This window comes from Oryctolagus cuniculus, chromosome 14 (assembly GCF_051225735.1).
Source record: "Oryctolagus cuniculus isolate XC-2025 breed Fujian yellow rabbit chromosome 14, ASM5122573v1, whole genome shotgun sequence".
Taxonomy (NCBI): Eukaryota; Metazoa; Chordata; class Mammalia; order Lagomorpha; family Leporidae; genus Oryctolagus; species Oryctolagus cuniculus.
The window spans coordinates 43,542,829-43,562,559 of NC_142880.1; the positions used below are offsets into that span (position 1 = coordinate 43,542,829).

The 19,731-nt window shown below is 43.4% G+C and overlaps 1 protein-coding gene across 4 annotated transcripts in view; it reads left to right on the top strand.

Moving 5' to 3' along the window:
* Positions 1-19,731, top strand: part of TRIO (trio Rho guanine nucleotide exchange factor) — a 375,250-nt gene that overhangs the window by 167,407 nt on the left and 188,112 nt on the right. For all 4 annotated transcript variants that reach the window (XM_070056594.2, XM_070056595.2, XM_070056598.2 and 1 more), the window contains exons 8-9: positions 3,373-3,504; positions 17,462-17,692. In XM_070056594.2, the coding sequence (XP_069912695.1) occupies positions 3,373-3,504; positions 17,462-17,692 (363 nt within the window). The remainder of the gene's footprint in view (positions 1-3,372; positions 3,505-17,461; positions 17,693-19,731) is intronic.

Genomic DNA, 19,731 nt, shown 5'->3' on the forward strand with positions numbered 1-19,731 from the left:
CTTGTGCCATTTTCTGCTGCTTTCCCAGGCCACATCAGAGAGCTGGATCAGAAGTAGAGCAACAGGGTCTCGAACTGGTGCCCATATGGGATGCTGGCACTGCAGGTGGTGTCTTTACCCGCTAAGCCACAGTGCCAGCCCCACCCAAACTACTTTTATCTTTCATTTAGCAGTGTTTTAAAAAAGGAAATCGCTATTCTTCCTAGCATCAAATCCCCAGTTCTGAAGCAGGCACTTGGTCTGAACTCAGAAAGCAAAGTTTAATATTCTTTGACTCTTCTATCTTTGTTCTCATTCTAGCCAGATGCTATATGTTCATCTATTTATTTCCCGAGTTTTTAAAGCATCAGACACTTAAGTGGGATGCTCTGATCTCATTAGGCTATATTAGCCATCTTTTGACATTGCTGTTTACTGTGTTATCAGGCTCTGTGATAGATATATGCCCCCCAGTGAAGGTGATCTGGGTTCTTGTCTCACATTGAAGAAGAATTTCCACGTGGATAGGGACAGTGAACAAAAGCAAGATTTATTGTAGTGGGAAGCCTCCTGCTGCAGGAGTCAGGAAAAGAGGCTTCCAGGAGGGAGTTGCTCCAGGAAACTTGCCAGTGCTGGGTCTTTTCATACAAAAAAGTGGCTACCTAGATGTAACCCATCAGGGGAGAAACAGAATAACAGCTAACAATCAGAGGGCTGGGATAACAGCCAGTCAGAGGCAAGGAAAAAAAAAAAAACATCAGAGGAGTGGGGATTTGTAATCTTGTCTAACTTGCTCATGATAAAAAACCTAAATGTTGCTACAGGCAGCCTCTGGGAGGAGGCAAGCACCTTGTCCACTTTTAACCTGCTGTGCCACAACGCCAATAGCAGCCCCACTTTGTCCACTCTGTTACAGAGAGACTCTGTCCTTTTTCTCATTCCAACAGGGACCTGACCTAACTGCCAGTACATCTAACTCCTCACATTGCCATCCCAAACTATCAAAGGGGTGTGTTTGTGTAGGTGTTGGAGGGTTTGGAAGATGTGTATTCTAGAGCGGTTTGGGAAAAGACATACCAGCCCCCCAGTCAGAATGCATGTTATCATTTTAAAAGGCTTTCAGAGGTTCTCTTACATAGGTATTTTAATTTGACACCAAACCTGAGATAAGGATGCATTTTCCTTGTGGAATTCATTTTACCACCCTCTTCTCTGCTGGGTCTTTGAGTGAAGATTGCTGCACTGGTGGCAATGAGTCTAGACTTTTTTGCTCATCCCTTCAGAGCAGTCAAGGCATGTGGCTTGCCCTTTGGTGTCTAGTGTTGTACCTTATAAATAAAGGACTGAGAAACAGTGCTTGAGCACAAGTCCTCATAGCACACAGGCTGGGGTTATTTCTGTCTTTGGGCTATGTTAACCCAGTGAATTTAGATGGGCAGAATCCCCTTTCCTTATGATTTCTATGTGGCAAGCCATCTTTCCTGTATATTTAGACCAGACTACAGTTTTTCCAAATGTGTTTGATCAGTACCCTCTAAGGACTAAGTCACTCACTTCTAATTATAGGCATGTGTGTGATTTTGATACAGTGATAGATTATAGTCTGACACCTGTGCTCATTATAGTATGAAATACTGTATAGCTAACACCCATTTTCACGTTGTTCTATAAGAAGCTTTTTTATCTCTTTTTAGGAATGTGTTGTGACTTTTCTTTGTTTTGCAATGGCCACTGTCCAGGAGAAGCATTTAATTGCTGAGGTGGACCTAATGATTTATTAATAATGATTGTTAACCTCTGTCAATTCACATTTGAAAAAGGTTCACTGTAATTTAATAATCCATGTTAAATGCAAGAATCAAAGAAGATAGAGTGAAATAGAGCTTAAGAACTCTTAGAGTCATCCAACTGACCTAATTGACATTTATAGAACACTGTACCCAAGAAATACTTAGAAATATGCATTAGTGGCCTTGTATGTATGTATGTGAGCAGAGGAGAGGTGTAGGTAATTGTGTTAGTACTTACATCACCTTGAGGGTGTCTGGAAGACATCATAAAAGAGGACAATATAAATACCTGGAGCTTATGGTGGTTTAGTCCTATTTGAAGTCATTGCTATCAAGTGGTACTTAATGCCATATGAATTGGATTCAAGTCCAGAGACTTGCATGCAAGTATTTTTCTGAACCAATACTTTAATAATAAAGTTATTTACATAGTTATTATTTGGGTGACTGGTCTATTTTAAGGTCCTAAAAACACCAGAAGTAACTGGGAGAATGTTCTCATTAAACATTGAAAGAATTAGCACACTGCTGTCTGGAATTTTAAGTAGCCATTTTCTGTAATCTCTACTGTGTAGACTCGAGAAGAACTGAGGTGAAAAAGGCTAAAGTCCAGGGAAATGTATTACATCTATCTGGAATAATTGAATTAGCTTCTTTAATTGGGCCTCCTGTGCTTGCCTTTGACACTTAACCGTGATTTATTCTGGATTTGGATAGGATCTCCCTAGGAAATTTGGCAGTGATTTGTCAGCTATTGATGAGTCCCCGTGTTGTGGGTGGTAATGAAGACTTGAAGCCAGCTTGGAATGGCTAACAGCAGCCAGAAGCCTGGCTGGTGTGGTTCAGAGTCATCTCGTTCGCATACAGATTGGGAAAGACCTCAAAGATTCCGATGATGCCTGTAGCCACTACTCATAAGCCTTTGCTCAGGTTCACAGCTGAGGAGCTTAGCTTCTGTTCCATGGTTTACTTTTAATTTCTATGTGAATTTCTGTTTGAAAGGGTAGGAAAATGGGCTGGCTTCTCTTCCTAATGTTAGGTAAATGATTTCAGATACCTCAGTCCTTGCATTAACATTTTAATGTAAGAGGGAAGAAGTAAGGCTGGGAAGCAGCTCCCCAGCAAGCTACATCCTCAGAGACCTGATGCTGAGCTGTGGTTGAACTAACAGGGATGTGTGCAGTGACGTTTATGCTTGCATTGCTGGAGCGGGGGCAGCTAGAAATGTGGCTTCAGAGATGGGCTGGGAAGACTTAGGAGGATACCCACACAATGAAGACAGTGTTGCTACAGAGGTTAGCCAGCCCAAGGTTAGACTAACCCAGGGTTAGACTGGGCCACAGTCCCCTGAGGCTTTCATATCAAAGCAGGTTCCTAGGCCCCAGGCCAACCCTGCCAGAACCTAATCTTTGAGGGTGGGATGGGCAATCTAACAATCAAGTTTGAGAATTGACTATTGTTGCTACCTGGTATGGATGCTTGACATTCTTAGACTCTCCCTTACTTCCTGAATTTCAAACCCATGTTTAAAAAATACCCACTTTTCAATGTAAGTTGTCCTTGGTAGAAATATCTTTTTTTTCCCCTTTTTCTAACCTTCAAGTATATGAGCAACGTGGACTCGTGGTGCAAAGCCTGCGGTGAGGTCGACCTGCCCTCAGAGCTGCAGGACCTAGAAGATGCCATTCATCACCACCAGGGCATATACGAGCACATCACTCTCGCCTACTCAGAGGTATGGGGCTGTTCTACTTGAATTATAAGGAAGCTGTACTTCTGAGTCACAGCACTGGAAACTTGAAAAGTTTGTAGATAAAACTGCAATTTAACCATTTAACATTTAAACTCCCATGTGTGTATTGAATGAAGCAGAGGGGTGGGCAGCCAGCGTACTTTTCATGGCCCTGTGACATTTGTAGATTTCCTTCAGAATGCTTATATTTTCATCTGCAAAAATGAAATTCCAATCTTGTTGACATATCTTTAGGGGTCCTATATTTTGTGTGCTCTTCAGTCTAGTTGAATTCAGCTTATTCTTCCTGAATGGAACTTTTTAGGAAACAGAGGAAGTGTACTTTAGCCTCCTGGTCTGGATTGCAGGGAACACGCTGGTTTTTAAGCATGTTGCAGAAACCTCAGTGTAGCATTTTATTTATGATTTTAGGGTATGTTACATTACTTAATGCACCCCTGTTTTATTTTCTGCTACCTCCTCTATGCCAGGCCCAGCTGTCAGGACTTTGTGTCATAACTCACTTAATGCTCACAACTTGGAAGCACATCCTGTATGGTCTCTGCCATCACAAGTGAGGAAACCGAAGCTCAGAGATGAAGGGAGGTGTGCCAGGGCAGCAGTTGGCGGAGCAGGATGTGAGCCCCAGTGGGCAGCTCCACCCTTTCAGTCACTGCTCAGCTGCTTCTGTGCCATGCCAGTGGTAGCCATGGTGGTGACCACAGCTACAAATGAGTTGACAGTTGTCATTTCTGCCCATGTCATGTTCATGTGGCCCTGCAGACCAGTCTACCTCTATGGTAATGGTTACATTCCTGGAGGTGAGAAGGGGCTGGGCGGGAGTTCTGTGTGGAACTTTCCCCTGAAGTTTCCTTTTTTTCTCTTTTAATAGGAAGCATCTGTAACATTTCATGTTGATATGAGCAGTAACTATGAGACTGCAGTTAAGGGTACTTTTGTTTCTTTTTATTTTTTTTTTTTAAGATTTGTTTATTTATTTGAAAGGCAGAATTGGGGGTGGGATGGGGGAGAAATCGTCCATCCACTGGTTCATGCCCTAAATGGCCACAATTGCCAAGGCTGTATCAGACTGAAGCCAGGAGCCTGGAACTTCTTCCAGGAATTTCACATGGGTGGCAAGGGCCTAAGCACTTGGGCCATCCTCCGCTGCTTTCTGAGGCACCTTAGCAGGGAGCTGGAGCAGAAGTGGAGCAGCTGGGTCTTGAAGCAGTGCTCATATGGGATGCCAGCGTTGAGGTGGCAGCCTAACCCACTACACCACAACTCTGCCTCCAAGGGTACTTTTCAAAGCACCTAGCAGAGGGCTGGGTGTTAATAAAGGCATAATGTATTCGAATCTAAATCTCCTTGCCCTGAACCATCTCCACACTTGTCAAAGCTGTGGGGAGAATTAGCCATTTGCATTTCAGTCTGGCAGTTCCTGTCGAGCTTCACTGAGCATCTGTCACTCTGATGTTGTTGGCCCCGGGTCTCCTGACCCTCTGGTGTCCATGTATGTGCTACACTGCTGTATTTGTTCAGAACATGCTCAGTCCTTCCTCCCCATGTACATGGATATCTAATTATCTGTTCCCCAAGTCACTTTTTTTTGCCTGACAAGACTCCTTTTCTTCCAGCACTGTTTTACATAGCTTATGGAATTTAGAAGGTTCTTGATTTTGCATCTACTGTTTCTTAACTAATTTGGTTATCTAGTTTATTAGAAACTGTTGAAGTGATAGCCTTTTCCATTGTAGCCTGAAATGGAACAGATTTGTAATATTTTTTTATCACATTGATTCACGATGACTATGTGATCCTTAAGTTCCTTCTCCTAGTGCACCCTCTCTTTGCATTGTCCAATTTGACATAATATGAAAAGTGAACAACCTTATTATTTTCTCAGGTAATGGGGCCTTCACTCATCTACTTACCGAATCCTTTTCTCCGGGGCTGCTTTTTGCACATCCTTGCCAGGCCAAGAAGGGACTGAGTAGCCTTTATTCACAAGGTTATTGGCAAGAACTGGATTACAGTTCCTGTGGGACCAACCGAGAAAATGCTTGACTTACATTGGAATTACCTTGACCTGACTGGTGTCATCTCAGACCCTGCTGGCCTGTCCAGCCTGCTGGTGGACCTTGGCACTTCTGACTAAGCACATAATCTCTGATTATCCACTGCATTCTGTAAAGATGAGCATTTTGATGTGGGAACTTATGTTTACCTATGGTATAGCTGCGCTTAATTTACATTGATATTAATAATTGAAAGTAACTTGATGAGAAGTAACCACCTCCTAGGCTGAAATCTTTGACCACCAATTTTTAGCCTAAGGACTGAGCCATACACCCTAGGAGATAATAATTTGAACTGGATGAATTGAAATGATTTTCTGTAGAACATAATTAATTTCTTGCCTTTTAAATTACTTTAATTTTTAAATAGTTGCAGACCTACAGAAAAGTGATAAAATAGTACAGGAAACTCTCACATTCCTTTACCAGAATTTCTGAATTTTTAACGCTTTTCATGTTTGCTTCATCCTCTGTCCTACCCACAAGATCCCTTTCATATCCCCACAACTGCTCCAACAGGACCCTTTCCTGCTCATGGATGCTGTCCAGCACCTTGCATTACAGTTTGTCAACATATCTTGCCAGTCTCCTTCCAACCAGGACATTCGTAGTCTTTCCTCATCTGACCCCTCACAGCCTTCATCTCCACTGAGGATTTTTTCCCATCAGCTACCACACAGACTGCTGGAGAGGATCACCTCCTCCTATCATTCCTTCTTTACATGCATTTGGTGGCTTTCCTCCATAAAGAGTTTTATTTCTTTTCTCCCTTATTTGTTTATTACTGTATAGATTATGAAATCTTACCATATTCATTGGGATTATTTACTGAGACTCTAATTTGATGCCTGTGCTCTTGATATGTCCTTACCATCTTTTAGGTGCTGCTTTACCTTCTGATGTAACAAGATTGTCCAGGCTCAGCTGGTACTATTGCCCACTCCTGGGATCAGCTGTCTCACAGTGAGATGGTTCCTTGCAGTGCAGTATGGCATTCACAAATTGAGTCCTGGGTGCTCAGAATGTATTGTTTGCTTGTGAAGTGTCAATGCCTCTAGGCTCTCTAAGCAGAGTCAGGAAGCATTTATATGGATGTGTACCCACCCACCCATCTACCTGTCTGCCCACTGCATCTGCCCACCCAGTGATCCATTCTTCTAGTTATATATCCATCCATCGATCCACCCACACATTGGCCTACTTACCCATCCATCCATCCATCCACACATCCATCCTTGTACATACACACCTGCTGTATCTGTCTCAACAAATTTTTTAAAAAGATTTTATTTATTTGAGAGGTAGTTGCATCCTTGTACATACACACCTGCTGTATCTGTCTCTACAAATTTTTTTAAAAGATTTTATTTATTTATTTGAGAGGTAGAGTTACAGACAGTGAGAGAGAGAGAGACAAAGAGAAAGGGCTTCCATCCACTGATTCACTCCCCAAATGGTTCCAGCAGCTGGAGCTGTGCCTATCCAAAGCCAGGAACCAGGAGCTTCTTGCGGGTCTCCCATGCAGATGCAGGGACCCAAGTGTCTGGGCCATCTTCTGCTTTCCCAGGCCATAGCAGAGAGCTGGATTGGAAGAGAAGCTGCTGGGACTAGAACCTGCACCCACATGGGATTCCGGTGCCGCAGCCAGAAGATTAACCTACTGAGCCACAGCGCCACCCCCTATACATATTTTTAAAACATACGTGTTCATATTGGTTCTTCTATTTATTCCAGTATCTCTGGCATTTCCAATGTTTCATTTCCATGTTTATAAATCCTTTCTCAGACAACAAAAAGCTTGGCTTCCTTTGTCTGAACTTCCTTGCGCAATAGGCAGATTTTGCCGTCTTCCAACCATTCTGTCTGGTTCTTCTGCCCCTCAGGCCTCTCCTTCTCATTTTTTCAAGCCAGGAGAGGAGCTCGGGAGAGAAGACAGGAGGGAAAGACTGCTTTGATTTTCTAATTTTTTTTTCTTTCCGTAAACCAGTGTTTTTCTTTCTTTCTTTCTTTCTTTTTTTAAAGATTTATTTATTTATTTGAAAGAGTTATATAGAGTGGTAGAGAGAAAGAGAGAGAAAGAGGTCTTCCATCTGCTGGTTCACTCCCCAAATGGTCGCAACAGCCAGAGCTGAGCCGATCTGAAGCCAGGAGCCAAGAGCTTCCTTTGGGTCTCCCATGTGGGTGCAGGGGCCCAACGACTTAGGCCATCTTCCACTGCTTTCCCAGGACATAGCAGAGAGCTGGATAGGAAGTGAACTTGAACTGCTGCCAATATGGGATGCCAGCACTGCAGGCTGGGGCTGTACCCCACTGTGCCACAGCGCCGGGCCCATGCATGTTTTTCGAACTTGAGTGTGCCAGTTGAAAATACCCTTAGCCCTAGAGACATTGCATCTCCATTTTCAGCAGCTTCCCTAGCAGCCCAGGGACTGTGTGTGCTGCAGGTACTTACCAAGCACACACGGAGAAACTCCTATCCTGTTTCTGAAGAGTGTGGCCAGCGGAAGTCTTGTTCATCCCCCAGATGCTGAGCACTGCTGTGCTGTGGACCTCATTGTGGATGCAGGCTCAATTTGGGGGACTAGAATCTAAACAGGTCTTGCTCTTCCTTTCCCTGCCTTCTTCCTTCCCCTTCCTTCCCTTTCCACCCTTGCTTGCCTTTTTCCGCAGTTCTTTTTCTGTGAACCATGTCTATAGTTCCTGTTCTCTGTCGACATACATTTGCTGTGGGAGATCTGCCCAGCATTTTGTTTTTCAAGACACATACACCTGCCTTACTATTTTAATTAGACCTGTTCTGCGTTGCTGCTTTTGGTGTTTTAGCAACAGGCACATACCTGTGCGTTGTAAACGTGTGCTTGCTTCAGCTTGCCAGGTTTGGGGCCAACACTGTAGTTCACAGGAGCATGACGCTATGTGCAGATGCCTGACATGAGATGCAGGTTTAGAATCGGTATGCAGAGTATTCTTTTTTCACATTTTAAGTAAGCCATCCTGTCGACTCATTTCTCCATAAACTAAATCTCTACATGCTTGTGTTGCATTATTGGAAATGTGAGGGAAACTGCATAGTATGCATACATTGCAGCCTTGGAACAGGAGGAAGAGGCTACCACATGGCCTTGACTTGGTTTCTGCGCCAGTTTCTCAGTATCACAAATGTGCTGTTTAGTGTGTCCATCCACAGGGCCTCTGAAAGTGACTGATTTGCTGCCTGTGAAGTTGGTTGATCTCCTTTGTAAGGCACTGTATTAATGAATGATAGTATGATCAGTGTTATTAGCATGAAAAGAAGCAATCAGCAAAATAAATCTCTTGGATAGGAAACTCACTGAGACCCTCTCTCTGACATGTGTGGAGCTCAGCTGCCTACTGCGGAGTCAATCACTTGTTTCCAAGCCTCACTGAGGGCACGATGCTGGCACCTGCCACAGTCATCTTCTGCCACAGCACCAGGGCAGCTATCCCAGCAGCAGCTCTCTCTTCCTAACCCCAAACTCAGCTTCAGCCTTGCAAGTGCTTGATATAGAGGAGCAACGAAAGTCAAGCTGGAGTGCATTCCACAGAACGCTGTTGTTAGGCGCACACACCTGACTCACTGCGGTGGGCTGCCCCAGCACTTTCTTGACTTGGACTTGTTTCCCAAGTGAAGTATCCAAGTGTCAAACAAGATTAGATTGATCTGGTTTTGAGCAGGAATCTGAATAGCTGAATCAGGTTCGTCCTGAAAAGAGTCAGTCTCCCCTCTACTGGGTGGCTTCGCGGGGCGGCGCAGACGCCAGCTGCCAGGATCCAAGGCGCTGCTCTTCAGGAAGGATTCTTGGTGTCTTCTTGCACCATTCATGTCTGGTTTGATTTCCTTCCTCAGAGGCAAAGGTGACATCTGAGCCAGTGGCTGAAGAGTATCAGGCTGGGTGCTCACCTGCCAGCCTTTCCTTTCTTTTCTGCTGTGTTGACTCAAGGACAATTTCAGCAAGAATTGGAGGATGGTGACGTCACTCCCGGGCTTCCTGTGGAGGTCTGTGCTCTGAGGTCACGTGGTTAAAGCCTGCTGAGATTGACGCAAGCACTGCTGGCTTTGAGGCAGTGCAGCTAGTGCAGTTCCTTTCATAAGAGTTTGAGGGACTGCCATTTCTAATGATAAGCCAGGTGACTTTGTGTATGTCCCTGATTTTGTTACATCTTGGGAATATCCTTTCCCAGGACTTTTATGTCATTGTTGTATCCATAGGTCATATTTATCTGTTTGGACAGCTGTTGCTTTTGCTGTGTTGAGCAATGATGTCCAGATACTATTTGCTTTTCTTCCATCTGAATGACATTCTTACTTTGTTCAGTGAAGAATATTCCTACTAAAGACTATTAGGTCTAATCTCATTTAATGTCAAATGTAGACATGCAGGTACCAGAAGTATGAATAAGCAAGTCTCTCTGAAATCTTAAGGAACTTTTCTTTTTTAGGGTGGCATGCAAAAATCCAAGTCTCAAATCTTATGTGTAGTTTTGATTAAAAGTAAACATTGAAGAACCAGGCTAAGGAAGGTCTCTGCATGAGGCACCAGCATCTCATATCATAGTGTCTGAATTCCAGTTCTGGTTCCACTTCCAGGTGTAGGTTCCTGCTAGTGCAACCTGGGAGACAGCAGGTGATGATTCATGTCCTTGTTACTGCCATCATATGGGAGACCTGTGAGTTCCTGGCTCTTGGCTTTGGCCTTGACAGTTGCAGGCATTTGGGGAAAGAACCAACAGATGGAGGCTCTCTCTGTTGTTCTCACTGTTTGCCTTTCAGTTACAAATGAAAATAAAATTTTTTAAAAAATGAATTGGGGAGCCAGCGCTGTGGTGTAGTGGGTAAAGCTGTTGCCTGCTGTGCCGGGTTCGAGTCCTAGCTGCTCCACTTCCGATCCAGCTCTCTGCTGTGGCCTGGGAAAGCAGTAGAAGATGGCCCAAGTCCTTGGACCCCTGCACCTGAATGGGAGACCTGGAGGAAGCTCCTGGCTCCTGGCTTTGGATTGGCGCAGCTCTGGCTGTTGCGGCCAATTGGGGAGTGAACCAGTGGATGGAAGACCTCTCTCTCTTTACCTCTCCTTCTCTCTCTCTGTGTGTAACTCCGACTTTCAAATAAATAAATAAATCTTTAAAAAATAAAAAATGAACTGGGCCATTGTTGTAGATGTTAAACAGTTAAGTTTCCTCATAAAGATTAAGGAGAAACATACATTTGATATGGTGAAATTTTAAGTCTATCTTTAGCTAATATTTTTCCTTTAGTTGGTACCTGTATTTTTTTCTCAATTTATCTAGATAATAAAGCATATTAATTCATGTATTTATAAAATCTGATTCTTTATAAGCTGTAATTTTGATTGCAAGTCTCCCAGTCCTATATTCCAGGAAAAATAAATACCAGGCTGAAAAATTAGCTGATTTTATTAATAAATTATGGAAAATAATTTTTATAATGAAGTTTCTTTTTATCCCTTTGTGGGACAGAGTTTGCCTGGAAGCTAGAAAAATTGTATTCAACAATATTGAAATCAGTGCATGTACCTGATTCTTAAGGTAAAGAAATCCAAAACTATATCACATACCATAAACTCGTGTTACTTGTTTAACTTCTTAAACTATGTATTAATTTTTTTGATATTATAAACTTTATAATAATCTTCATTGATTTTCTTCTGATTATTTTTCACCTAAAAATCTTCATTTATGTACAATAGAACAACTTGTCTTTTTAGAATTATAGCATGTTTTAGCTAGTATTAGAGAAAGACATTTTGCTAAAACTTAATAAAATATGCATTGCATCCTTCATATTTATATATATGTATATATATATATATATATATATGTATACATACATACACATACTTTGCTTAACAGAAGCTTTCCTGAAATAAAGTAGAATCATTTCTGAAAGGGGTGTATTGGTGAATGTGCGATAGGTCCCATGATGCTTGGTTTTAGTGCATGCAAGAGCTGTTTTCTTTTTTTAAAGAATGATTTATTTATTTGAGTTACCTAACAGAAGGAGAGAGAGAGAGGAAAAAGAAAGATCTTCCATCTGCTAGTTCACTCCTCAGATGGCTGCAGTGTCCAGGAGCTTCTTCTAGGTCTCCCATGTGGGTAGCAGAGGCCCAGACCATTTTCAGCTGCTTTTTCCAGGCCAGTAGCAGGAAGCTGGGTTGGAAGTGGAGCAGCCAGCCAGAATACGAACTGGCAGTCATATAAGATGCCAACATTGCAAATAGTGACTTAACCCACTACACCGTGGTGCCAGCCCCATCAGCTCTTTTTTTAACCAGGCTCTTTACTGCTACTGTCACTGCTGTTGTAGTCATCACTTAAATGACAGTGGCAGTACAGACATTAATCCTTGGTGATAAAGTCCCGGAAAGTCAGCTTTGCTTTCTGTGTGTATGTGTGTGTGTGTGTGTTTATCTATCTATATGCATATATAAATATGTAAATGTATATGTATATATGTAAGATTTATTTTTTTATTTGAAAGTGTTAACAGAGAGAAGGAGGGAGAGAGAGAATGAGAGTGAGAGAGAGAGAGAGAATCTTCCATATATATGGCTGCAGGAGTTAGGAGCTTCATCTGGGGGCTGGTGCTGTGGTGTAGAAGGTTAAGCCTCCACCTGCAGCTCCAGTATCCCATATGGGCTCCTGGCTTCAGCCTGGCCCAGCCCCAGCTATTGTGGCCATTTGGGGAGTGAACCAGCAGATGGAAGATATCTCTCTCTCTCTCTCTCTCTCTCTCTCTCTCTGTATCTGTGCTTTTCAAGTAAATAAATAAATCTTAAAAAAAAAAAAAAAAAAGAGCTTCATCTGGATCTCCTATGTAATGGGCCCAAGCACTTGGACCATCTTGTACTTCTTAACCCATGCCAATAGCAGGGAGCTGGGTTGGAAGTGGAGCAGCTAGGACAGGAACTGGTGCCTATATGGGTTGCCTGCATTGCAGATGGCAACTTTACTCAGTATGCCACGCACTAATGCCATGTCCCCTTATGTTAACGTGGTTGTTCATTCACTAACGTAGCAAGTGCTCCCTACCACCCACTTCCCCCATGAGGGAGTATGAGTCTAAATCCAGTCAGGATATGTGTTCTTGAGATCTGTTAAGCAGATACTGAAGAAAAGAGGGGCTGGTGCTGTGGCAGAGCAGGTAAAGCTGCTGTCTTCAGTGCCTGCATCCCACATGGGCATTGGTTTTAGTCCCAGCTGCTCCACTTCCAATCCAGCTCCCTGCTGATGCTCCTAGGAAAGCAGCAGAAGATGGTCCAAGTCCTTGTGCCCCTGTACCCCCATGGGAGACCCGGAAGAAGCTCCTGGCTTCAGATCAGCCCAGCTCTGGCTGTTGCAATCATTTGGGGTGGTGACCAGCAGGTGGAAGATTCTCTCTCTGTCTCTGCCTCTGCCTCTCTGTAACTCTGCCTTTCAAATAAAAAAATAAATCTTAAAAAAAGAGGGTCATTGAGATAGTGCTTCTCAGTAGAATTTGAACAGTGTCACATGGATGCCTTTTAAAAACTTGGTGAGGGCTAGGAACCCATTTTTTATTTTGCATTGATGGTTTAAGTTACAAAACAATGATAGACTGACTTTCTGCCTGTGTAAAAGAAGTCTAAAGGCTTGCATTTCAGGGCTTTATGGTAGCTCTCTTATTAAGAGAATCTCTAGATTCTTCTTTCTGTGTATGTTGCCTTTGTTAGCAGGCAGGCTGTTGTTTTTCAAGTTGCCTCAATCTCATCAATGGTTGCTGAAGCTACAGCCATCTCATCCAAGTTCTTGACATCAGATAGGGGCTAGGGGAGGAGTGAACATATTTCCAACTTAGTATCCTGACAGCTTTCCTGTAATTTCCATTCAGCATTTTTTACCTGTGTACATTCGCACTCTCATATAAGCAAGGCTGGAAAATGCAGCTTTGTAGCCTGGAGCTCTGCTGTTCCTGGCTTTAGGGGTTTAGTTGTCAAGGAGCTGTGAGTGGACTTGGTGGGGACAGCAGTCAGTTTCTGCCACCTCTTCTGATTTGTATCTTCCTGACAAATCTTGACTAAGTCTTATTGTCTGGTGTGCCTTGTGGGTATTATAAGGAGTAAAACTTTGTGGGGATATTTATAAGTACTCTTCCTGGAGTCTGTACAATATGAAATGCGTAACTCGGATCAGTGATTCTCAGTTCTAAGAGGTGCAGCGCATTCTCCATTGTGCAATAGATTTTATGATCCTGAAACAGAATGTATAGGTAGTTTAATCTATGTTCACATATAATTTTTACATGAACATGTAAGTCATGGACTGCAGCAATGTATTTATGAAAAAATACATGTCAGTCCATAAAGTCTCAAGTACATCTACACCAGAAAATAAAGTAGGAGATACTCAAACGCTGGCCATATATGTAATACCCCTGTGAACATAGCAATTGTAGATGTACTGTAGACCTGTGTTATATTGACAACACAAATGCCAAGAATGGCATCATTATGGCAAATTTCCAAAGAAAACCAAGCTCTGACTTCCCATGATTGACATGGTCATTGCATTCCTGAAAAAAAAATCAGTGATGTTTACAGTAGGCAAAAAAACAAAAAAAAGTTGTGTTTATATGTTAAATATAGCTTAGCACAGATGATTAGAGGATTCAAGACAGTTCTTCTTTATGTGGTAATATCCTGCTCATTTCAGAGCGCCAGGCCTCTTTTCATTTCATCACAATGAATCCCTTCTGCAAATTGGTCATTGTGCCTCCCCCACAAAAAAAATCGTTTTATTAACAGTCCCCACACAAAATCAGCGACTTCAGGGGCAAATGGGAGCCTGTGTTTTAGAGAACTATTTTTTTTAAAGATTTATTTATTTATTTGAAAGAGTTACACAGAGAAGGAGAGGCATAGAGAGAGGTCTTCCATCAGCTGGTTCATTCCCCAGATGGACGCAGTGGCCGGAGCTATGCCGATCCGAAGCCAGGAGCCAGGAGCTTCTTCTGGGTCTCCCATGTGGATGCAGGGGCCCAAGGACTTGGGCCATCTTCTACTGCTTTCCCAGGCCACAGCAGAGAGCTGGATCGGAAGTGGAACACCTGGGTGTCGAACTGGCGCCCATATGGGATTCCTGAGCTTAAAGCCAGGGTGTTAACCTGCTGCGCCACAGCGCTGGCCCCTAGAGAACTCTTGAGTTTCCCATCTTTGAGCGTACTTTGTTTTAGCTGAACTAACTCAGTGGTAACTTGATACTTTTTTTATACTACTATATTTGATTTTGTCAGCTGACCTTGTTTCATCTTGAATTAGATGAGTTTTAAACTTAGAAGCCTTCAAAAGAGATTACCAAACCTTCCAATAAATTCTCAAAATCAGATGTTGAAAAATGAACGTCATGTGGTGTGGCAGGTTAAGATACTGCTTGGGACACCTGTACCCACATGAGAGTGCTGGTTCAAGGCCTGAACTTCCATCCCAGCTCCCTGCTAATGCACACCCTAGGGGGCAGCAGATGATGGCTCCAGTTCTTGGGCCCCTCACACACACATCCAGGAGACCAGAACTTCTTGGCTTTGACCTGGCCCTAGCCCTGCCTGTAGCAGGCATTTGGGGAGTGAATTGGAAAATGGAAGATCTCTCTCTGACTCTGTCTCTGTCTCTGTCTCTGGTTCTCTCTTTCTCTCTCTCTCTCTCTCTCTCTCTCTCTCTCTGTGTGTGTGTGTGTGCGTTCTGCTTTTCAATTAGATAAAAGTAAATTCACTTTTCTTTAAGAAAAAAAAAAACAATATGTTGCATTCCAGCAAAATTACAGTCCATAAGAAGATTAAAGGAAAAGTTGGCCAGCACCGCGGCTCACTAGGCTAATCCTCTGCTTGCGGTGCTGGGACCCTGGGTTCTAGTCCTGGTTGGGGCACCGGGTACTAGTCCCGGTTGCTCCTCTTCCAGTCCAGCTCTCTGCTGTGGCTGTCTAGGCTATGGAAGCCCCTTGAGTTCACCAACTCTGAACTTGTTTAGTCAAGGCTGTATCACAGTGGAGTTTCCTTCCTCCCTTCAGAGAAAGGCGCCTCCCTCCTTGATGGCCTGTTCCTTCTGCTGAGGTCTTGTTCACCAGGATCTTTCATTTAGGTTGTTTTTGCCACCATGTCATGGCTTTCCATGGGCCTTTTAGTGAGATCCAAATGCCCCAAGGGTTGATAATGAGGCTGGAGTGCTGTTTGGGACGTTTGCCATTCTATGAGTCTGCTGTGTGTCCTGCTTCCCCCGCAGGATCATTCTCTCCCTTTTAATACTATCCTTCATTATTTGCATACATTGGTCTTATTTGTGAAATCTCTTCGGCACTTACCCTATCTTTTTGATCAGTTATGTACTTATACTTATCACTTTACCAAGTGTGCTGGCATTGTGTACATGCCTCCTTGGTCAGATTGAGTTGAAATCCCCTGGCACATTTCTAGCTCTACCATTGGAGGTAAGTCCGAGTGAGCATGTGCCAACCTATATATCTCCTCCCTCTCTTATTCCCACTCCTATATTTAAAAGAGATAACTTTTCTGCTAATTTTAAGCGCCTAAAAATGATTGTGCATTGATTACAGAGTTCAACCAGTGGTATTAAGTAGAACAAACAGAGCAACAACAACAAAAAATACTAAAAGGAATAAAATAGTAAGTTGTTCCTCAACAGTCTAGACAAGGGCTGATCATGTCATTGTCTCTCATAGTGTCCATTTCACTTCAATGGGTTTCCTTTTAGATGCTCATTTAGTTGCCATAAAATGATAGTATCTTAATTACATGTACTTTTTAAAGTCAGTGTATGAAATAAATCAACATTTTAAATTTCATTTTTTTAAAGATTTATTTATTTTACTTGAAAGTCACAGTTACACTGAGAGAGGAGAGGCGGCGGTGGCGGGGGGTGGGGGGTGGGTTTCCATCCATTGGTTCACTCCTCAGATGGCTGCAACAGCAGGAGCTGCGTCAATCTGAAGCCAGGATCCAGGAGCTTCTTCCGGGTCTCCCACATGGGTGCGGGGTCCCAAGAACTTGGGCCATCTTCCACTGCTTTCCTAGGCCATAGCAGAGAGCTGGATCAAAAGTGGAGCATCCAGGTCTCGAACTAGTGTTCATATGGGATGCCGGCACTGCAGGCACTACAGGCAGCAGCTTTAGCCACTACGCCAGAGCGTCGGCCCCTTAAATTTCCTTGTAATATTGTGAAGTAAAATTGTGGCCCATCCAAATCAAAAAGTTCATATTCCTTGCCTAGATTGTTGACTTTTTTTTAAATGGAGGCTTTAAGATTCAGTGCTAAAATTGTGCTCATCTGTTATAGTCTAACGTGATACCTCAAACGAAAATTATTAGTTTTAAAGTTTAATTTGTAGATATCCTAACATTGCAATTTATATTAGCTAATTTATGTCATTTAAGACAAATGGACACATACTTATATTAGTTCTTTTTCCATTACCATAATGAAATAACTGAGGCTGGGTCATTTGTAAAGTAAAAGGTTTATTTAGCTCATGATTTTGGAGTTTCAAAGGCATAAGGCCAGCATCAACCTGGCTCTGGTGAAGGCTCATGGCAGGTGCCATGAGGTCAGGAGTGCCTGCAAGAGGGAAAGATACCAGGTCAAGACAAGAAGTCGGAGCTTGACCAGGTCCCATGAGCTCTCTTAATGCTTTCCCTTCCAAGGCTGTGCCCTGCCCCCACTGATCTAATGATTGACCCATCTTCACAGCGCCAGACTGAGGACCAAGCTTCTAGAACATGAACCTTTTGGGGGACACTCTCAAACCATATTCACACTGTGGCAGCACAGCCAAGACAAAGCCATAAGTCTGGAATAATCACACATTTATTTTGTGGGCAGGTGAGTCAAGATGGGAAGTCACTCCTTGACAAGCTCCAGCGGCCCTTGACTCCTGGCAGCTCTGATTCCCTAACTGCCTCTGCCAACTACTCCAAGGCTGTGCACCACGTTTTGGATGTCATCCACGAGGTGCTGCATCACCAGCGGCAGCTCGAGAACATCTGGCAGCACCGCAAGGTCCGGCTCCACCAGAGGCTGCAGCTCTGCGTTTTCCAGCAGGATGTCCAGCAGGTGAGTTTTGTGTTGTGCCCTTCATGCGAGGTGGCTGGAGGCAAATTCAAAGATCATGGTGAGTGCTGTGCCGTTGAAATACTTGTGCAGTGAGTGAGCCTCAGACAAGAATGGAGCTCCCTTGCTGACTATGACTGAAAGAAGGCTCTGAGAATGTGTGTTTAGGATGCACAGCCATTAACTCCTGTGCGGTGAACATTTGAGAAGATGGGGGACACAGGGTACCCTGAGTGCCTGAGGTGATGGAGGAACCACGTGGGAGAGGCTGTGCATTTTGTTCTCACAGGTCATTCCCAGGTATATTTATTTGTGGGGAGGATGCTGGTGATACTTCTACCAGTGTGTTAGAATTTCAGATTTTTGTGCTTTCCATTTGCTTCATGAGCTACTCATGCTCCTCTCCCTAGCTGTTGGACCACAGTCTGTGGTACATAGTAGGAACTTAATCATTAATCATTATCTCACTGATGAAAAGTAGACTTTAATGTCTATTTCTTTCTTTTTAAGGGTTTTTATTGAAAGGCAGAGTTATAGAGAGATGGATAGAGACATCTTCCATCTCTGGTTCATTCCCCAAATGGCCACAGAAGTTAGGGTTGGACCAGGCCAAAGTAGGAGCCCGGAACTCCATCCTGGCCTCTCACATGAGTACAGAGGCCCAAGATTTGGAGCATCCTCTGCTGCTTTCCCAGGTGCATTAGCAGGGAGCTGATTCGGAAGTGGAGCATCTGAGACTTGAACCATCCCCCATATGGGATGCTGGTGTCTTAGGTGGTGGCTTAACTCATTGTGTCACAGCACAGACGCCAATGTTTGTTTATTTCTAAGCAGTTGACATCTCTCTTGCTGCCATTGTTGTTGACAGAAATAAGAGCAAATATGAATGAATTTTCCCATATTTTTCCTTATTGTACAATGGGATTTTAAGGATAAAAGCTGTTGGGAGCATAGAATGCATGACATAACCTTAGTAACAAATAAGGCGGTAGTCATTTTTTTGCCCAAAATAGAGGAAAAACAGGGGCCAGCATTATAGTGCAATGAGCTAAGCCCATATTGGAGTACCATTTCCAGTCCCAGTTACTACACTTTTTATCGAGATCCCTGATAATGCACATGGGAAGGCAGCGGAAGATAGCTCAAGTACTTGGGGCCCCTGGCACCTATGTGGAAAACCAGGATGGAATTCCTGGCTCGGGACTTCAACTTGGACCAGCCCTGGCTGTTGCAACCATTTGAGGAGTGAATCAATCGGTGGAAGGTCTCTCTTTCCTGTCTCTTTTGCTCTCTGCTCCCCCTCCCACCCCACACTTTCATTGCTCTTCTAAATAAAAAAACAAATCTTAATAAAGAAAACAAAAAGAAAAGCAAAGGAATGTGCAGGGTGATGTTGCTGGAGATCTGAGATTCTGGACTCTGCAGGGAAGGAAGCCCCCGACACCTAGGAAGTTGGCCTGGAGCCACAGTGATGTGTCTGTTGCAGAACCCTCTCTGCTCCAGGCATCGTTGAGCCTGTGCATTGTTGAGGCATGTGGCTCTAAGATTTCCATCTCCCTGAGAGTCGTCTGGAGGTGAGGGGCTGGGATTTGGAGACTCAAACTGTTTCCTGATGAGTGCAAGCTTCTGCATGTGTCATTGACCAAAGGTCTTCACTTAGTGTGACTCTGGTAAGTTCAGAATATCTTTAGTGATTTTGTACCTTTTAATTTATTCTTTGACTTTGAGTTTATATTTTCAGTCCTAGGAAGGTTACATATACAGAGTGCCTGAGGAACGATCATTTTGGTAGGATTCATGCTTCTTCACAGTGTTCTTTAGTCCAAGGGAGGAAGACAGAGCAGGGAGAGGGGAGGGTGGAGCCAATGCTGAGGAGTCCTGAAGAGGACGATTTATAAGGTAGGAAGCTCAGATGCTTATTCTCTTTTCATTGTCTCCAACTTTTATAGACCACTAGATGTTAATAGTTTACATGTAATTATTAACCTACCTCATGTCCCTTGGTTCCTTGAACCAAGATTCATTACACCTGTGGACTGATA